The sequence below is a fragment of the Choloepus didactylus genome, chromosome X (genome assembly GCF_015220235.1).
Source record: "Choloepus didactylus isolate mChoDid1 chromosome X, mChoDid1.pri, whole genome shotgun sequence".
NCBI lineage: Eukaryota > Metazoa > Chordata > Mammalia > Pilosa > Megalonychidae > Choloepus > Choloepus didactylus.
Genome location: NC_051334.1, coordinates 73351960 through 73370656, shown reverse-complemented (window position 1 = coordinate 73370656; position 18697 = coordinate 73351960). Strand labels below are relative to the sequence as shown.

At 45.6% G+C, this 18697-nt stretch overlaps 1 protein-coding gene across 1 annotated transcript; it reads right to left on the bottom strand.

The window, feature by feature from the left end:
• Positions 1-1047: 1047 nt before the first annotated feature.
• Positions 1048-14558, bottom strand: EDA (ectodysplasin A). Its single transcript, XM_037820829.1, has 6 exons — positions 14492-14558; positions 12277-12456; positions 10759-10793; positions 9790-9841; positions 7052-7182; positions 1048-5229 (listed from the first exon to the last, which is right to left on the bottom strand). The coding sequence occupies exons 1-6, from the start codon at positions 14556-14558 to the stop codon at positions 4978-4980; spliced, it is 717 nt and encodes a 238-aa protein (XP_037676757.1). The 3' UTR covers positions 1048-4977.
• Positions 14559-18697: the final 4139 nt, after the last annotated feature.

Sequence of the window (18697 nt, the reverse complement as noted above, 5' to 3'; positions counted from 1 at the left end):
GGTTGTTGGCAATGGCAGATTACACAATTTGGCTCACAACCCATTTGTTGTCTCCCTCTTGGTGGATGCCATCTGATCCCTGTGATTTGCCTGCATTGTGTTTGTCCCTTTGATTTGGAACAGCCTTTGCATTTACCTTAATGATCGGCTGCCTCTGCCCCGGGTGCCTGCCTCATGTGATGATTTGTACACAGTGGGGCAAAGAAATTCTTCCACTTTTCTGCTGTCTCTGTGACCTCCTCGTGCCAGAGACTGCATTTTTCCTGAGCTCCCATAAGGTGCTTTTAAACAGTCTCCAGGATGCCTTTTAAAAATCAATCTATTTCTAACCTAATTCAGCTGGTTGCCTGTGCGCCAACACCCAGCCCATGCACACCTGGCCATTTCAGATTTTTCACAGGCTACTGTGTGCTTATCGTTGTATAAGGGCCAAATTCTCCACCGATACAGTGGGGGCAAAGGCAGCTGTGGTTGTGAAAGTTGCCCAGAACCCTCTTGCGGCTAGGTGTTCCTGAGCTGCTGTCTGGTCCTCTCTCCTTCCTTTGAGCCTCTTCCTTATTACAATCTTGACACGGTTTCTCCATGCAAAGACCTTGGGACCAAGTGGTAGAGGCAGCATGGTAGAGTGGAAATTGCATTGGACTAGGAATCAGACCAGGCTGACACATGTACTGGTTGTGTAACTTTGGGTGAGCTACTTAAACTCTTGGAGCATTGGTTTCCTCATCTGCAAAACGGGATGATACCTCAGGGAGGAGCTGGAGGCTGGATCTACCCAAGCTACTTTGGGCTCAGGCCTGAAATATCTGTTATATATGCCACAGCCTCAAGCTGAGACTGCTCTAAGCTGTGTGTCTTTGCCCTAGAACAATGTTCCTTTTGGCAGGATATCTAGCCTCTCTACCATGCAGTTACAAGGTGACAGGGATGGGGGTGTGTGCATGTGTGTGGCCTGGGGCAGAGAAGATGTGGGATGTTCTGACAGGAAATCCAGACTACCTTACTTCTGTTCCCCTCTGAAATGAGTGACTTTTGGTCTTTCCCCTAGCTCACGTGTGGAGTCACTTGCAAAGAAACACCTAACATATAGGAAGTGCTCAAAGTGGTTTCGAGAGAGGGAAAAAAAGAGCTTTATTTGCAAAGAACAAATGATTAATTTACACAAACTTACATCCCAGTTTATATACATTATGTATAGTTTATATACACAGTATCTCACACTGGATACTGACCCCCAAAGCAGCATTGGGCCTGCTCCAGGCAATTCTCACAACAAAGCCATTTCTCCATCCCAGCAGGAAGCTTCTTGAATCAAGAAATGGCACACCCCAACCCTTCCTGGAGAGAGCTGTGAAATGGATTCAAAGCTTCTTTCTTTGTGCTTACATGGCTTAGGCGAGCCTCTAGGCAGGAATGGCACCTGAGGCAGCACCAGGGTGGTCTGAGGACTTCCTGGTACAGGGCCAACCAAAAGCCTTCAGGAAGAATTCTGATGAAGGCTGTGGCTACTCTCTTGTCTGCCCCACCAGGCTCCTGAAGGGGGCCAAGCCCTTCCAGCTCGAGTCTGTGGGTAGCAGAAAGAAGGGGGCCTGTGTGGGGCAGCGACTGTCTTACCCTTCACTCTGCTGATTCAGGAGGTGGGGGCTCTAGTCTCAGCATGTTTACCACCTTGGGCAGGTCACTTTCCCTCCCTGGGCCTCAGTTTCCACATGAGTAACATAGGGTAGAATGTAGGTTTGGCTAGATTCTCTCTAAGGGCCATTCTAGCTCTAAATTTCTCTGAATCTATTTGCATCCACCAGAAGTTACATAAAACACACATACTCACTGGTGGATCAGTCTTTGTTCACCTTCGGGGTTTCTAGCCCTTTCCTGTTCAGGAAAATAAATTTGGCTCAGGATGGATGAAAAGGGGGAAATGAGGCAAATACTACATTTTCCAGGGAACCATGGAGCTGAGCAGCCCCCAACATCTGGCAGTTGAAGTCCAGAAGCTGGCAAAGGTCTCTGCCATGCAATTCTCCTTGAAACTTCTATCATTTGTTTGCTCACAAACGTCATCATCCCATTCTCTGTGCTAGCCTTGGCCCTCTGGTAAACTCACATTGGCATTATTCCAAACTGTAAAGCTATTTCCCATTCTCTTATCAGTAAATTGCTTCACCACTTTGCCAATAACTGCAGCAACAGGGCTCCCTGGCTACCTACTGCTTCTATCATCACCCCCTTCCCTCTGGGGTTCCTTTTGTGAGTTCATAATGAATAAAGGATGGTGTGGGGATCCTATTCCCCCCAATTCCCCTCCACTTCTGGAGAATAGGATGGGGTGTCACTATGTCCTTTACAGGCACAATTTGGAAGGCCTTTCCTTCTCCCTTCTCTCACTCTTTTGGCTTTAGAACTGGCCTTCTCTCAGGTCTTCCCTCCATCTCTGAGCTGCCAGTAGGACAAGGTCTCTGTGGTATGGCAGAAAGAGATAAGGAGGCAACTAGTAGCTGTGTGAAGTGGACCAGCTCTTGTAACCTGTCTGAAGGGTAACCAAAGGAGGACCTTAGCCACAGTAGGGACTCCATACATAAGGGATGGTTGGTTCACTTGATGGATGAAAGAACATGTGGGTCATCTCTTTTGTGGGTACTGGAAACCTCTGCTTGGAAGTGAGGCCAGGAAGTTCCTTAACATAAAGCTCAAAGGCTGATGGCCATTTCCCTAATAAGTGTCTGGCTTTTCTGCCACAGAGGTCCTTGGCAACCAAGAGCACAGGCATGACCATCAAGGATAAAATAAAAATGGGCATCTCTGGGTTTCTCCATAGGATCCTAAGAGATTTTGGCTCTGCATTACTACTTTCATTGGTTCTATCTAGACCCCAAATTCAATACAATGCTGCGGTGTTGTGGAGTAGCACTAATTTTGGAGTCAGACCTGGTCGAAGACCCAGGTCTTGACTTAAACTGGGTGAGATCTTGGTCAAATCATTTAATCCCTCTGAGCCTCATCTAAAACAATGGGATTTGGGATATTATCTGCCCTCCTTTCCTCAACTGATATAATAAAAGAGAAAGTACTTTATAAACTTTAAGGAGAAGTTCTCATCAATTCCTGATACAACTGAGGACTGCTCAAGGTGCTTTCTAGGAGTTGGGGCCAGATATATGCCTAAAGGTTGCCTCACCTTGGGTTGTAAGGCTGTCATTAGCAACCAGTCAACAGAGGCATATCTCAACACCTCTTGCCCTGACCCTTGAAGGGCCAAGCAGTGCAGTTGCTTAGAAAGGGAAGGCACAGCTGAGAAAAAAGTACCTGTAGTTCTTGGAGGATTTCAGCTGCCTGAAGGAACTTATCCCCCATCTCCTCAAAAGGAAATATGCTTTAGGGCAAGAGCAGCAGAAGGTCCAAGGTTGGTCCCCCCGGCTTTGGACTGGACCTAGAACCTGGAAGCCAGGCTGGACCCAGGCAGAAGAATAGCCTTAAGGACCCAATTAAAAAACAAGGTCCTTGAGTGGTCCCACCTTATCATCTGGTGGAAAGCTTGGAGTAGGGGGGAAGGTGCCTTTGGACCTGAACGAGGGGGCAAAGCCCTGCCCAATGCCTAGATGCTGGTTTCATCTGAGCATGGATTCCAGGTGAGCAGCCCTGGAATCTATGGGGGCTATGCTCTGTGGTGACTTTCTGTAGCCAGGGGAAAGAAAGGGTATCGGCTGCTGTCCTTTCAGATAAGGCCTGAGCTAATGACCACTTGGGTTGCAACAAACTTGACAAGAGAACCTCTGGACCTATCTCACATCTCTTGCCCTTTCTAGGACAGGTAGAAAAGCTCTGCCTTGCTGATACCAAGGAACAGTGTAGGGTTTGGGAATTTTATTAGGTTATTATGGTAACTGCCTATTAAGAGTCTCAAATACTAGAACTTAAAGGGACTTTTGGAGGTCATCCAACCTAACCCTTTGCCCCAGATACAACCCAACTAAATGAATAATATTCATGTTGCTTAATAAATGGGACACTCTCTTTGTGCCCAGGTAAGCTAAAGAGTATCCCAGACTCACAGAAGCACAGGTCCCAGGTTGGGCACCTGTCTCAGACAGAGGTAGACTCTGAGGGAAAGAAGACAAAATTTCTAGACAAGCTGGGAAGTGAGACAAATGGGAGGGGCCCTAGGTACTTTTCTGAGCATGGAGCACAGCTGTAAACAAAGTGAAAGGCACGTGGGTCCAAGTATGGATTCCGGTTCTGATGCAGGCATGTTTGTGGCTGTTCCCTGCAATCATTAAGAGGAAGACCAAACCCCCTGTCTCCAAAGCCCAGAAAGCTGCCTGTAAATGTGGCTCTCAGCCTGAGTGGGAAGGGCCATCTGACTTTCTTGCAGGCTGTAACTCGGAGCAGCAGGAATGCTTCCACTGCTGAGGATGCACCGCTTGGCAGTTTCTCCCCTGGTATCTGCCACAAGCACTTGCATTTTTCCTCCCAGTCCTCCTCAGGCCACAACACTCCCCTCATGGCCCCTGCCCCCCAAGATAGGAGCCAGAGATGCTCATACTTCTGCTTGCTACAGGTGTGCCCCTGACGCAGCAGCCCCCTTCAGGTCAGATGGTCACCCCCAGAGTCTGGAGTGCACCTTGGTTTTCTCTTGCCTGCTGCCCTGAACCCTCTATTTTAGTGCAATAAGCTATAAATTGGACAACAGGGACCTTGGGGTTGAAGAGTCATGTGATAAGCCAGTCCACATGGAACCAAAGAAAGTGGTTCTGTTTCATGCAAACCCTGGGGCTCCATCAACTGTCCTGCTAACTCAAGGTCATTCTGGAAAGTCAAGCTTGTTATCCTGAAGTCACTGGGGAATAAATAGCACTGGGGCATTTCTCTCTGAGGCTGCAACATCATTATACCTCACTCAACAGCAGCACTTAGAGGCTCTGGGAGTCTCAGCTCCCAAACCTGGGGCAGAGGCATTGATGGGGGCAGAACAGGGGGAATCTAGGATGCCGGGGCCTCACCCAGCCTGATGGCCCCAAAGAAAGTGGTGTGCTTGCTCATATTGATAGAGATGTCGGCGTGCACCATCTTCACTGCAATCTTCTGCCGGGCTTTGAGAAGGCAGACACCAGCGGTATAACAAGTGTTGTAGTTCGTCTTGCCTGTCTCGATGCTACGAGTGCACTGCAGGAAGGGCTTCTCGTCCACCACCACCTCGTAGCTGGCAAAGTCAGTGAAGTTGATGTAGTACACCTGGGTGAGAGGCAACAAGAAGGGATTGGGGGAGAGAGGAAAGAGAGGGTGGAGGCCCTCCCCTGTGATAAGAACATACAGGAGCTTCTCAGAGGAGCTGCCCAGTATCCCAGGTGTGAAGGGTGGGTGCCACCTGAAGGTGTGATAGTTGGCCAACAGGAAGGGCAGGATAAGAGGCTTATGTACTGCTCCTTCTCCATCCCCCCACCCCATTCCATGGGGCACAGGTGGCTGAGCAAGAACCATGCCTTATTTGCTATTTTACACCCTCCATGCCCCTCAGCCCTGGCATGAAGCACAGTGCTCTCTGCACTTATTAGGTGCTCAATCAGTGCTACAGAAATAAATGCACCCAGACTAACTTCCCAGTTCAAGCCCCAAGGAGTCTGTGTCCAAACTTAGAAGTCACTGATTCCTCAGAGAGTACCCAATAACAACTTGCTGTTTCTTTGGCTCTTTAACCAGAAGCTCACTCAGCTTGGAGTCACACACCCTTGCCCCCACCCCCACCCTCCCAGCAACTGAACTTCTCTCACAGATTCTCACAACGCCCCTTGGCCCTCTTTTGATATTTGAGGAAACCGATCCAGAAAGATGGAGTGCAATCACCCCAAATGAGATAAAGGATCTGGAAGGGTAAAACCCAGGCCCCTAACTTCATTACTTTTTGCCGGAAGGAAGTGCTAACCTATGCTAACCTATGGGGATTTTCCCAGCCTGCATGGTGCCCAAGGCTTGAGGCCACACCCACTTGCTTGGAAAATTAATTTTTCCATCCTTCACTACTCTTATCCATCAAACCTCACCCCAAGCTTTCATTCCCCATCCAACCCCAAATAGAGCTTAGCCCACAGACATTGGGGATACACCCACCTGCCCCCTGGGGTTTGGACCGTTATTCCTCACCTCAAATTACTTTATGAAAGGAAGCTCCCTCCACTGGCTCTTCATGAAGGAGCAGAGTATTGAAGTGCCATGTAATCTCCTGGGCCAGGACCCAAGCTATGCCAGGATGCTCAGTGGGCTTAGCAAATGCTTGTGAACCCACCTTCTCTGTGAGACCCAGCTGCTGGCTCCGTGGTCTTTCTGCCCATCCACGTGCTTGCTGCCTGCCCCACAGGAGCCCCAACGTTAAGGCTCATTTATCTCTAGCTCTGAGGAACCACCCCAGTGAGGACAAACAACTGGGGGTGGAAGTGAAGGAGTGCTGGCAGACCTGGGGAGTGGGCCTGGGGTAGGAAAAGGACTAAAGCAAAGGGAGCAAAGGGCTGGGAGAATGATGGCAGGAAAGAGGCAAGATCATTAGAGAAACAGAGGAATGGAGGAAAAAATGGGAGAAAGAGGAATGAAAGATAGTCAGAAATCTTTTTGAGGTGGAAAGTCTGCAGAAGCACTATGCATTATAACACCCAAGCTAGCAGTGTGGAGAGGGGAGAGGGGTTCCCAGCTGTCCTGGAATTGACTTTCAAAGAATATACTGAGACCCCGTTCAAGTTTGGCAATAGAACCAAACAGCTCAGAATGGAAACACCGTAGCATCCACCATGGGCCTGGGGCCCTGCAGGAGGGAATGAGATAGCAGTGGGAAGGGCCTCTTTTCAGTTTTTTCAATGATATCTGGCAAGGAAATAAAGCCCCAAAGCACCCCTCCTCCCTTTCTTCCTTTCAACTCCCTCCAAGTGCGTCGTCCCCTGCCTCACCACCTGCTAAAGCAGGAAGTTAGCCATTGGTTGGTTTTGACTGGCCCCACAGTGCCCCTCTGTGGCCTGCACTGGATCTGCAGTCTGGATATAAGAAGAGTTAGGCCTAAGACCGTACTCACTTCTACCTGACTATAGATGAAGTAGGTGCCGTCCACCAGTACCTCCAGCTCCCCGCTGCGGGGATGTAGTTTAAACACTTTGGGGTTCATAGTGATGCGAGACCAGTCATTGAGTACTCCACCTGAAAGATCTCAGTATGAGAGAAGGGTAGACACTCAGTACATGTCAGAATGATATGAGCAATAGAAACAAGAAATAGCAAACAGTACACACCCCCACCCCTATCCCACCACAACCGGGACAGCCCAGAAGGCTAAGATTTAAGAACTGCATTTGGAAGCAGTGAAGGTGTCTTCTTTTGTAAGATGGCTACCAGGCTTGCCTCAGGCCCCCTTCGCTATGCCTGTCTTCTCTCCTTTCCCGACCACTTCATTGGGAAGAGTCTTTACTGAACACCTTCTAGCTGGAATTTGGGGTGGGGGGAGTGGTGAGAGAAGAATGGGCACACTGCTCTATCTTTGTTGTTTTGGGGCCTGTATAGGCAAAACTCAGACACTGAGTGGCAGGCTAGGTCTTATTATTCAATTTTACTTTCCCAATTGTAGCTCCTGAATCCCTCTCCTGTCTCATAAGTTCATGGGGTTTCTCCTTTCCTCTCAAGATATTTCTTTTCAAAGCTCCTCTACCCCTACTCCTTTCTGGAAAGCCTCCATGGATCCTCAGGAAACCACTCAGTACAATGAACTGTCTATCTGGAGAACCTTCGGAAGCAGGAGTGATTCACGTTCCATGGCAGCCAGAGCTAGGGACCATCAGTAACAAAGCTCCATAGGTGAGAAGGATCTTCATGAGAGTATGGGATAGACTGCACAGCTGCACTAGAACCATCCAGAGGAATAGGAGAGGGTGTCTGGGAGCTGTGGCACCCTTGGCAAAGCATCTGTCTGTTAGCCCCACACCAGTCAAGGGTGGAAGGGCAATCATCTGCCTTGACTGGACAGGGGGAGCCAGCATGTGAGGGGAGAGGGAAAAGCTTCCCTTTCCACTCTGCAGAAAGAAGGATGTGCTTTCCCACTATGAGAGGAAAGAGACCAAGCCCATTGGGGTCTTTCCCCCTCTAAACCATCACCCAAGAAATTATGTTTCTTTATTCAAGAAATTACATTTTGAACATCCATCCCGGGCCAGTCTCAGGAGGCCTGCCTCTCTGAGGTGTGAGGAATCAGGCCTTCTGGAAAAGTTGGCCTCTTTCCTAGAGGTGATAGGTAGAATTAGGGCTCTTCTATGGGATGCTCTGCTTGATGTCCTCACATCCCTGTCTCCTTCACTTGTGCTTCTGGTAGAACCAAAGTTCAGCACACACTAGTACTAGGGATTGGCTCAGAGGAGTGGGAATGGTAGCAAAATCAGCAACTGCTGGCACAGAATAAACCCTGTGGCCACCCTTCCAGATACCCAAACAAATCTATTTCCTGAACCGTCTCAGTCCTCCCTGGACAGATGATCATGGCCCACCCAGTGCCCTGGGGCCCATGGCACCTGATCCCAGCAGGACTGCTTGGTTTTAGTGCCATTCTGTTTCTTGTTACATTTCTGAAGCTATTAGTCAGGCATCCAGGTGGCAGTCAGGGGAGTAGCTAAGCCCAATCATTAAGGAAGCTCAGACCAGTCAGTTTTCAACCTAATGGGCTCTTAGAGGCTGTCCTCATGGGGCAGGTTTCTCAACCTTCATTTATTTTTTCCACTCTTACAGCCCCTCCTTTCACTTCCAAGCTCTGTAAGCATCTTGCATCTTGGCAGGCTTGCTGCTTCCCAAGGCTCCCAGGGGTTCATGAATTTTAGGCTTTGTTCACCTCAGAGATTGGACATTATTTCAAAGGTTTGTTCTTTAATGAATGTTCATGTCTCTTTGGGGGAAGAAAATGAACCTAGTCATTTAGTGGAGTGTATATACACATCACTGAAGCAGCACTGTGTAGTGGAAAGAGCTGACAGATGTAGTGTTGAACCCCAGTTCCTACACTTAAACTATGAAGTCTTGGACAAGTTAATTAACCTCTCTGACCTTCAGTTTCTGTCTCTGTAAAAAGGAGCTAATACCTCCCCCACAGGGTTGTCGTGAGGATCAAATGAAATAAAAGACAAAGAAAGTATGTTGAAAACCCTAAAGTACCGTACAAATATAAGGCAGTATGATTTATTTTGGTATGATCCAATCTCTCTGGGACTCTGCTGTCTCATCTTTTAAAGGCAGGGATTACATTAAATCAGTTTCTCAACCTTATTAATCCGTTCCCTCTTTTGATAGACACTAGTATCTCATGCCCCCTGGAAATTCTAACATGCTCCCCACCCCAGAGAGAAACACCCCTGCACCCATTTTCTGTGTGGATCCATCACACAAGGAGAATTTGGTTTTGTGTAGTTTTACCTTCTCTAATCCATATTGTGAAAATGCTTATCAAGCTACACCTATCCCTAGGGTGACTCTTATCTAACTGCTATTCCCCAAGAACCCCCAGGTTAAATGTCTTAAGTCCTTTTCAGTTTCATCATTAGTGATTCTGAATGCAATTTGAATGTAGCAACTGGTCTTGGCACAAGCAATTATGCAGGACAGCCACCAGAGGGCGAGATGGAGTAGAGAATGGCCCTCTAAACCAGCCAAGGGTACTTTGCTGGCCTAGGTGATAATTTGGAGGCGGTGGGGATGGGGGGTGGGGAGGACAGGGGTGGGGGGTGCGGGGGAGGGAGGGGAGGAGCTCCTCTTAGGAAGAGAGCCTACTTTGACTCTTACCATTCTTGACTTGAATTGCTGACCCTTGGCCCTGTAGATGCACCACAGCTGGCTGGGAGGATAAGGATAGAGTGGTCACTGTGAGTAATGGCTGCTTGCTCAGCTACAGGTTCCTACGTTTCTACCTCAAATTTCCAGTCTCCTCTCGAATCCTGATTCCCGATTCTGCTCCCTCCCCCCTGTCTTGGGTTGCTAGTGACCACATTTCTACTAGAGGGTGGTATGATTTTGTAGCTCTGCCACCTCCTTGCTATGTGACCTTAGTCAAATGTAATGCCTCCGAGCCTTATTTCCCTACCTGTAAAATGGGGATTATAAGAATCTCTGCCTGGCCTCCTTCACAGGGATGTTTGAAGATCAAATGAGGTGATGGATATAAAATTGCCCTGCAAAAAATCTATCAAGTGCTGTGCAGCTGTGTAGATTTATCACTGGCCAAACAGCTGTAGTGAAGGCTGCTGAGATGAGACCAGGCAAGGCAGCAGAAACTTGCCAATAGAGAGATTAGGAAGCTCAGAGATTAGGGAGGAGCCCATCAAGTCATTAGGCCAGCAGCTCAGGCTGGATTTGGCCTGGACCTAGTTGGCTATTTTTCAAGGACATACTCTTAAGCTTCTAAGCTCCTGATCCCAGGTGGTCTGAGTGCTGACAAAGTGTCAGAGGTGGCTGGGGAGTTGGAGGCCCCGGTGAAAACGTATGACTGGCAGTTCATTTCAGTTGCTTACTGAGCTTGGATATGGTGACACTCCGTGGTCTGGCAAGACTCAGTTCCCTTAGCTGAAGGCAAACCCTGGGGCAAAGCTTTACTATTCATACAGATGGGAGGATTCTGTGAGTTAAAAAGCATCAGAAAGTCTAGGGTATCCTTATAAAATAAAGCCTTGGCAAATTTAATGGGGAGCAAAGTCAAAGGTAACTCTAGCCTATGGACTTCCCTCCTCCCCAGGAAGAGAGCAATCCTCAGCCAACCTGATTTTCTCGAGTTCCGGCTTTATCAGCAGCACCTGCAAAACAGGACAGAACAGTCAGAGGGCATACTCTTTCTACTTCCCTTTCTCCTCACCTAGGCAACCAGTAGCAGAAAGCCTTGCTCCCTGTGGTCAGTTGTAACTGTGCTTTATTCTTCATGGCTCAGAGTTGGAGGGAGAATCAGAGAGCAAATGAAGGACCCTGGGATGGGAGAGTACACTCCTTCCTTGTCTTTCCTGTCCATGATCTGCATCTTTAGTGGACCGAGCACCCAGATGGGCAACTGCCCTCTTGCAAAGGCTGGCCCAAAGCAAGCCCCACTGAACACCCGTGGCAGAGATGAGAGGACATTCCTGTCACCCTGAGCCCCTGAGACATTGGTTTGTGCTTCTCTACCACCCTGCTCTAGTCTTTTGCTCCCTTTCTATTTATTTTATTCATGGAGCTCATTACCATTTGTAATTATCTTGTTTCTTTAATTGTCTCTCTTTCTCTAGGACATAAACTCCAGGAGGACAGGGACCACTCATCAATATATCTCCTGAATATAGAAAGCACTCAATTAATATTTGTCCTATGATTGGATGAAAACAATCCTTAGCTAACTCTTGTGCCAACAGCCATGATGAAACATTATTAGCCCTGTTTGAACTACAAGTCAAAGAAGCTGAGTCCTGCTGCAGAATTCTTGGACTTGGAGAAATCAGCTATAACCAGTCCATTTCTGTAAAGCCCCAAGAAACAGGACGGGAGCAGGGGAAAGAAATAACAATTGTCATAAGCCCAGGCAGCCTGACTCTTATCAATGTCAATTAGGCAGGTTTGGATCTGCATTCATACCTTTGGATGCCCTTCTGGGCCCAAGGGGAAAGATGCAAAGTGATTGTAGGTGGCATTTGAATGGGCAGTGTGGTGGGGATAAAGATCTAGTGCAAGAAGCACTTGGTTGCTGGACAGAACGGTCTTGGTGCCACAGCCTGAAGGACTCATAAGTTTCCAGCTCCTTGACTATCAGTGACAACTTGTCTATCTTTATGGGAAGGCCCTTCAGAGTTCATGGGCTGAAACCAGTCCTCAATGTTCCTCCTTATAGTCAAGTTCCATGCAAACATCAGCACGTGGAGCTAGATGCTGGGAATCAGAGCAGACCAAATTCTTCCCCCACAGGAACTCTAGTGAACCCACTGTGCCTCTGTATTTAGCTCATATGAATTTACTGGCATGTACAGGCCCATTACAGGGAGGCTTAGAGTCAGGGAAGGTTTGTGATGCAAAAGTTGAGATGGGGCAAGGACAGGTGACTTGTCCTTGACAGGTTGGTGCAAACAAAAAGTTAGAAGTGGCCAGGCCATACTGGCTTGTTCACTTCCTAGTTCTACACTGGGCTAGTAAATCTGCATTTCTTATTGCAGACCAATCCCATCACTACCATTTGAAACCTCTCTCAGGATCACACACTCCTGCTGTACTAAAGTACTTATAAGGAGCCTAGGGGGTTAGGGAGACAGAGGAACTCACCAGAAGGTCCCTGGAGGCCAGGGGGTCCTTGAGGACCTGGAGGACCTGGAGGGCCAGGTGGTCCCATAACAGTTGTTCCTGGAATTCCAGGAATTCCTGGAATCCCTGGGGGTCCCTGGGGCCCTGGAGGTCCTGGAGGTCCTGGAGGGCCATTGGGCCCAGGAGGCCCTGCCTTCTTTCCTGAAAAACAAGATTCAATGTTACATTTATAGTTATTTACTGTCAGGAGTATACAGATTCCTAGTGATGCAAAGTCTGCCCTCTGGGAATACCTGCTGTTAAAGAGTTACATACTTTTATCACATATGATACACACACACCCACACTTACAGTCTCTCTACCCCATTTCATTCAATAAACATTTTCTGAGCTAGCTTTGAGGATATAGAAATAAAGAGCCCTCAAGGAGCCCACAGTCTAGTGGAGAAACAGACACAGTCACAATTTAGAAGTGCTACATTAGTTGTACATTCAAAACACTTAAGAGGTCAGGGAAGGCTTCAAAAAGGAGGTTACGTTTCAGCTGAGTCCAAAGGATAACTACTGAGGGGCTAGACCTGTGGGTCACTTTGCAGTTCTTTTTGGAATTGAGCTACTGCTGAAGAGTGTGGCTTTCATGTTTACTGCCCAGTTTGGTGGACTTGATGTGGATAACAACAGGAAGCTAGGAGGGCAGCCTGACCTGAGGAAAAATATGCCTGCAAGCTCTGCTGTGCTCTCCCCATCAGCCAGCTCCAGGAAGGTTTCCTATCGCCTCAGAATATACAGGAAGTGGGGGTTGGGATGGGGGTTGTGCTGTTTGGGAATGAGGAATGAGAAGGCTTTTTGGAGAGGACAGGCATGGGGGCAGGGGCGGGGGGAGAAGGGGAGACGGAGAGAAGAAAGAGCTGAGGAGAAGGCATCAGGTTTTGCTTTCTCAGGTGACCCTCTAAACCCTATTTTTAAAGATCTCTGGGAATGGAAATTCTGCAAACTCCCTGCATAACATGTTCCAATGTGTATCACCCCTCACTGTTGGGAAGTTCTTCTGTATATTTAACTGAAACACCTCCTATGGAGCTTAAGCTCTTATTCTATTCTTTGTGGAGATAGAGAATAGTTAGCATCATACTCACAATAACCCTCATATACCTGAAGATACTAAGTCACCTATTAACCTTTTTTATAGGCTAAATAATCCAGTTTCCCAGTCTTTCCTCAGAGGTCCTATTCTCCAATGCATTATTAATCAAGCCCACCAAGTCCTCTCCCTTTCCTCCTCATGATCCTTCTAGAAGAGTCTGTCTTCCTATTCCTATATTCCAGGTCATCCAACCTTCCTATCAGGATTTGGTTATGTTAAATGAGTCATAACTGTGGTCTTGAACCCAAACCTCCAACTCCTCCTGTTTACTTCCTCTGCTTTGTGCAGCTCCACTGAAACACTGCAGGTGGTCATGGGTGGATGTCTTCTTTCACCTCACCACCTTCGCACAATTTTGTGGAAGTCCCAGGAATGGAAGCCTTTTACCAGACTCCATTACAGTGACTTCATCTGTGATAACTGGTTTTAAATACAGCCCTTTCAAGTCTCACTCAAAAACCTTCTTTCTGACTCAGTTTCCCTGCTCTTCAGACTTGCTTTTCTTTGGCAGGAGAATCCTGTCCTGATTAATCAGGTCCTCCTTTAGGAATAATGCCTCATGTCCAAGAAACCAAATCCTCATGGCAATGCCACTCATGAAGACATGTGACCATGTCTAAGCACATCTGCCTTTGGAATGAAACAATAGGGTCATTGCAGGACCCCTTCCCCAGGGAAGAAGGAAGGAAGGTCCAGAAAGCATCTTTCCCAGGAAGAGTCCCTGTAGCCTTAAAGACCTAGAGGCATGACTTTAGTTGTTCTCCCTGCACTTAGCAAAATATTGAATCTGCCCAGTTTCTAGATCTAGCCAATTTCAAGATGCTAAACAGGAAAACCACCTCCCTTCAGTTTTGGGAAGCTTCCAAACCAGGCTTATTCAGCACCCACATTTCAATTTCAGCTAGTGTAGTGGAAAGAACAGGGAATCTGTAGTCAAGAGATAAGGATGTAAGCCCCAGCTCTGCCATGAACACACTTTGGGAAAATCCCTTCTTCCTGAGCCTTAGTTTCTTCATCTGTGAAATGAGGAGCTTGGTTTCGATGATCTAAATTCCTTTCCAAGCTAAGGTTCTATAAGGAGGACTGATTTACCCCCAGCAGTCAGGTCCACTTTCCCCTCATTAGTCTCTGGATGGGGTAGACACACAGGATGGGGCATATTAGGCCGTCTGGTGTCCCAGCATTTCCAAGCCTATCAGTGATTTCCAAGCTAGACAGTGCTCTGTGGGTAACATGAACTTCAGCTTCAAGAATGAGAGTTTCCAGGGATTGCTAATGTAATTTTGGGAGAATTATAGCCAGAAACTCCTCCAGTCAAAGAGAATAATGGTTGCAGTGCAAACAGAGAATGTTCACTTATGAAAATGTTAGAAGGCATTTGGGAAAAAAACTCCTTCTGTGATCCAGTACTGCAGCTGGTCCCTGTGCTTATCAGCAACCAGGTTGAGAAAAGTGTGTTTCTCATACTTACATACTTACAGAAAGTTGGACCTTGAGAGGAACATGTACAAAATGACCCCTGAACCAAGAGGATGAATTTAGAAGACTGCATTATTTCTCCAGATTTCTTTACTTTAACATAAAGCTTCATCATACTAAAGCCCAGAGACTTTTGTACTTAGAAAGTTACCCTGTATAGTCTTAGATGAAAGAACACACATTCCTTTCAAAGCTAAACTTCATGAAAGGGGCATTTCCTCAGCTTTTCAGCTAATCCCAAATCACTGAAAGAAAAACTAAAAGTGAGAGAAAGAGTGTGTGTTTAGGGGGAGGGATGTGGAGGAAGGAAGACAGGGAGAGAGACAGTGTGTGTTGTGTGCATGTGTGCTATGCGAGGGGGAAAACTCTGTTAGAAGGTGAAAATTAAGCAAACAACTCAATTTACCTCTTCAGCCATGTGCCTATTCACTGTGTCTAAGGAACTTTGTGTTGAATGGTTTCTAAATCACTTTTGGCAGCTATTACAGGTGTGAGTGTTTTGTTTACTGCCTCATTATTTATTTATTTTTTATTTTTTTTATTTTTATTTTTTTTTCCAATTCAAATTATTTTTTTTTTTAATTCAGTTTTATTGAAATATATTCACAAACCATACAGTCATCCATGGTATACAATCAACTGTTCACAGTATGATCATATAGTTATGCGTTCATCACCACAATCTATTTCTGAACATTTTCCTTACATCAGAAAGAATCAGAATAAGAATAAAAAATAAAAGTGAAAAGAGAATACCCAAACCATCCCCCCATCCCACCCTATTTGTCATTTAGTTTTTACTCCCATTTTTCTACTGATTTTTTCAATTTTTTAACTTTGTTTATCAAAAAATTAAAAACAAACAGGCAAACAACAACCAAAAAAACCCCACAACATTTCAAACAAAGCAATGGATTAAGGAAAACAAATAACCTAAAATAACTACTTTGCTTCCAATATGTTCCTACCATACCCCAAGAAAATTAATAAACCATGTCCAAACAGAGGAGTAAGAAAAACAAATAATCTAAAATAACTACATTGCTTCCAACATGTTCCTACCATACCCCAAGAAAATTAACAACCCCTAAGAAAACAAAGGAATAAGAGAAAAAAAAAACCTAAAATAACTCTATTGCTTCCAACATGATCTTACTATATCCAAGAAAGTTTACAAACCATAATCATTCCTGAGCATTCCCATAACATTGAGATTACCCTCCATAGTTTATCTGTTCTTATTAGATTATCATTCCCCCTCCACTAATTGGTATCTCTAGGTCCCCTACATTCTACAGTATAAAACATTGTACATTTTTCACAGAATTCACATTAGTGGTAACATACAATATCTCTCTTTTTGTGCCTGGCTTATTTTGCTCAGCATTATGTCTCTTTTTTTTTTTTTTTTTTTTAATCTTCATTTTATTGAGATATATTCATATACCACGCAGTCATACAAAACAAATCGTACTTTCGATTGTTCACAGTACCATTACATAGTTGTACATTCATCACCCAAATCAATCCCTGACACCTTCATTAGCACACACACAAGAATAACAAGAATAATAATTAGAGTGAAAAAGAGCAATTGAAGTAAAAAAGAACACTGGGTACCTTTGTCTGTTTGTTTCCTTCCCCTATTTTTCTACTCATCCATCCATAAACTAGACAAAGTGGAGTGTGGTCCTTATGGCTTTCCCAATCCCCTTGTCACCCCTCATAAGCTACATTTTTATACAACTGTCTTCGAGATTCATGGGTTCTGGGTTGTAGTTTGATAGTTTCAGGTATCCACCACCAGCTACCCCAATTCTTTAGAACCTAAAAAGGGTTGTCTAAAGTGTGCGTAAGAGTGCCCACCAGAGTGACCTCTCGGCTCCTTTTGGATTCTCTCTGCCACTGAAGCTTATTTCATTTCCTTTCACATCCCCCTTTTGGTCAAGAAGATGTTCTCCGTCCCACGATGCCAGGTCTACATTCCTCCCCGGGAGTCATATTCCACGTTGCCAGGGAGATTCACTCCCCTGGGTGTCTGATCCCACGTAGGGGGGAGGGCAGTGATTTCACCTTTCAAGTTGGCTTAGCTAGCGAGAGAGGGCCACATCTGAGCAACAAAGAGGCATTCGGGAGGAGGCTCTTAGGCACAACCATAGGGAGGCCTAGCCTCTCCTTTGCAGCAACCGTCTTCCCAAGGGTAAAACCTGTGGTAGAGGGCTCAACCCATCAAACCACCAGTCCCCTATGTCTGTGGTCATGTTAGCAACCATGGAGGTGGGGTAGGCGAATACCCCTGCATTCTCCACAGGCTCCTCAAGGGAGCACTACATCTTTTTTTTTTCCTTGTTTTTCTTTTTCTTTTTTTTTTTTTAACTTTCCCTTCTTTTTTAAATCACTGTATGAAAAAAAAGTTAAAAAGAAAACAAACATACAATAAAAGAACATTTCAAAGAGACCATAACAAGGGAGTAAGAAAAAGACAACTAACCTAAGATAACTGCTTAACTTCCAACATGTTCCTACTTTACCCCAAGAAAGTTACCTAATATAGCAACATTTCTGTGAACTTGCTCCTACTATATCCATCAGAAATTAACAGACCATAGTCATTCCTGGGCATCCCCAGAACGTTAAATAGCTTATCTGTTCTTCTTGGATTATTGTTCCCCCTTCCTTAATTGCTCTCTATTGCTAGTTCCCCTACATTCTACATTATAAACCATTTGTTTTACATTTTTCAAAGTTCACATTAGTGGTAGCATATAATATTTCTCTTTTTGTGCCTGGCTTATTTCGCTCAGCATTATGTCTTCAAGGTTCATCCATGTTGTCATATGTTTCACGAGATCGTTCCTTCTTACTGCCGTGTAGTATTCCATCGTGTGTATATACCACATTTTATTTATCCACTCATCTGTTGAAGGACATTTGGGTTGTTTCCATCTCTTGGCAATTGTGAATAATGCTGCTATGAACATTGGCGTGCAGATATCTGTTCGTGTCACTGCTTTCAGATCTTCCGGGTATATACCGAGAAGTGCAATCGCTGGATCGAATGGTAACTCTATATCTAGTTTTCTAAGGAACTGCCAGACTGACTTCCAGAGTGGCTGAACCATTATACAGTCCCACCAACAGTGAATAAGAGTTCCAATTTCTCCACATCCCCTCCAGCATTTGTAGTTTCCTGTTTGTTTAATGGCAGCCATTCTAATCGGTGTTAGATGGTATCTCATTGTGGTCTTAATTTGCATCTCTCTAATAGCTAGTGAAGCTGAACATTTTTACATGTGTTTCTTGGCCATTTGTATTTCCTCTTCAGAGAACTGTCTTTTCATATCTTTTGCCCATTTTATAATTGGGCCGACTGTACTATTGTCATTGAGTTGTAGGATTTCTTTATATATGCAAGATATCAGTCTTTTGTCAGATACATGGTTTCCAAAAATTTTTTCCCATTGAGTTGGCTGCCTCTTTACCTTTTTGAGAAATTCCTTTGAGGTGCAGAAACTTCTAAGCTTGAGGAGTTCCCATTTATCTATTTTCTCTTTTGTTGCTTGTGCTTTGGGTGTAAAGTCTAGGAAGTGGCCGCCTAATACAAGGTCTTGAAGATGTTTTCCTACATTATCTTCTAGGAGTTTTATGGTACTTTCTTTTATATTGAGATCTTTGGTCCATTTTGAGTTAATTTTTGTGTAGGGGGTGAGGTAGGGGTCCTCTTTCATTCTTTTGGATATGGATATCCAACTCTCCCAGCCCCATTTGTTGAAAAGACCATTATGACTCAGTTCAGTGACTTTGGGGGCCTTATCAAAG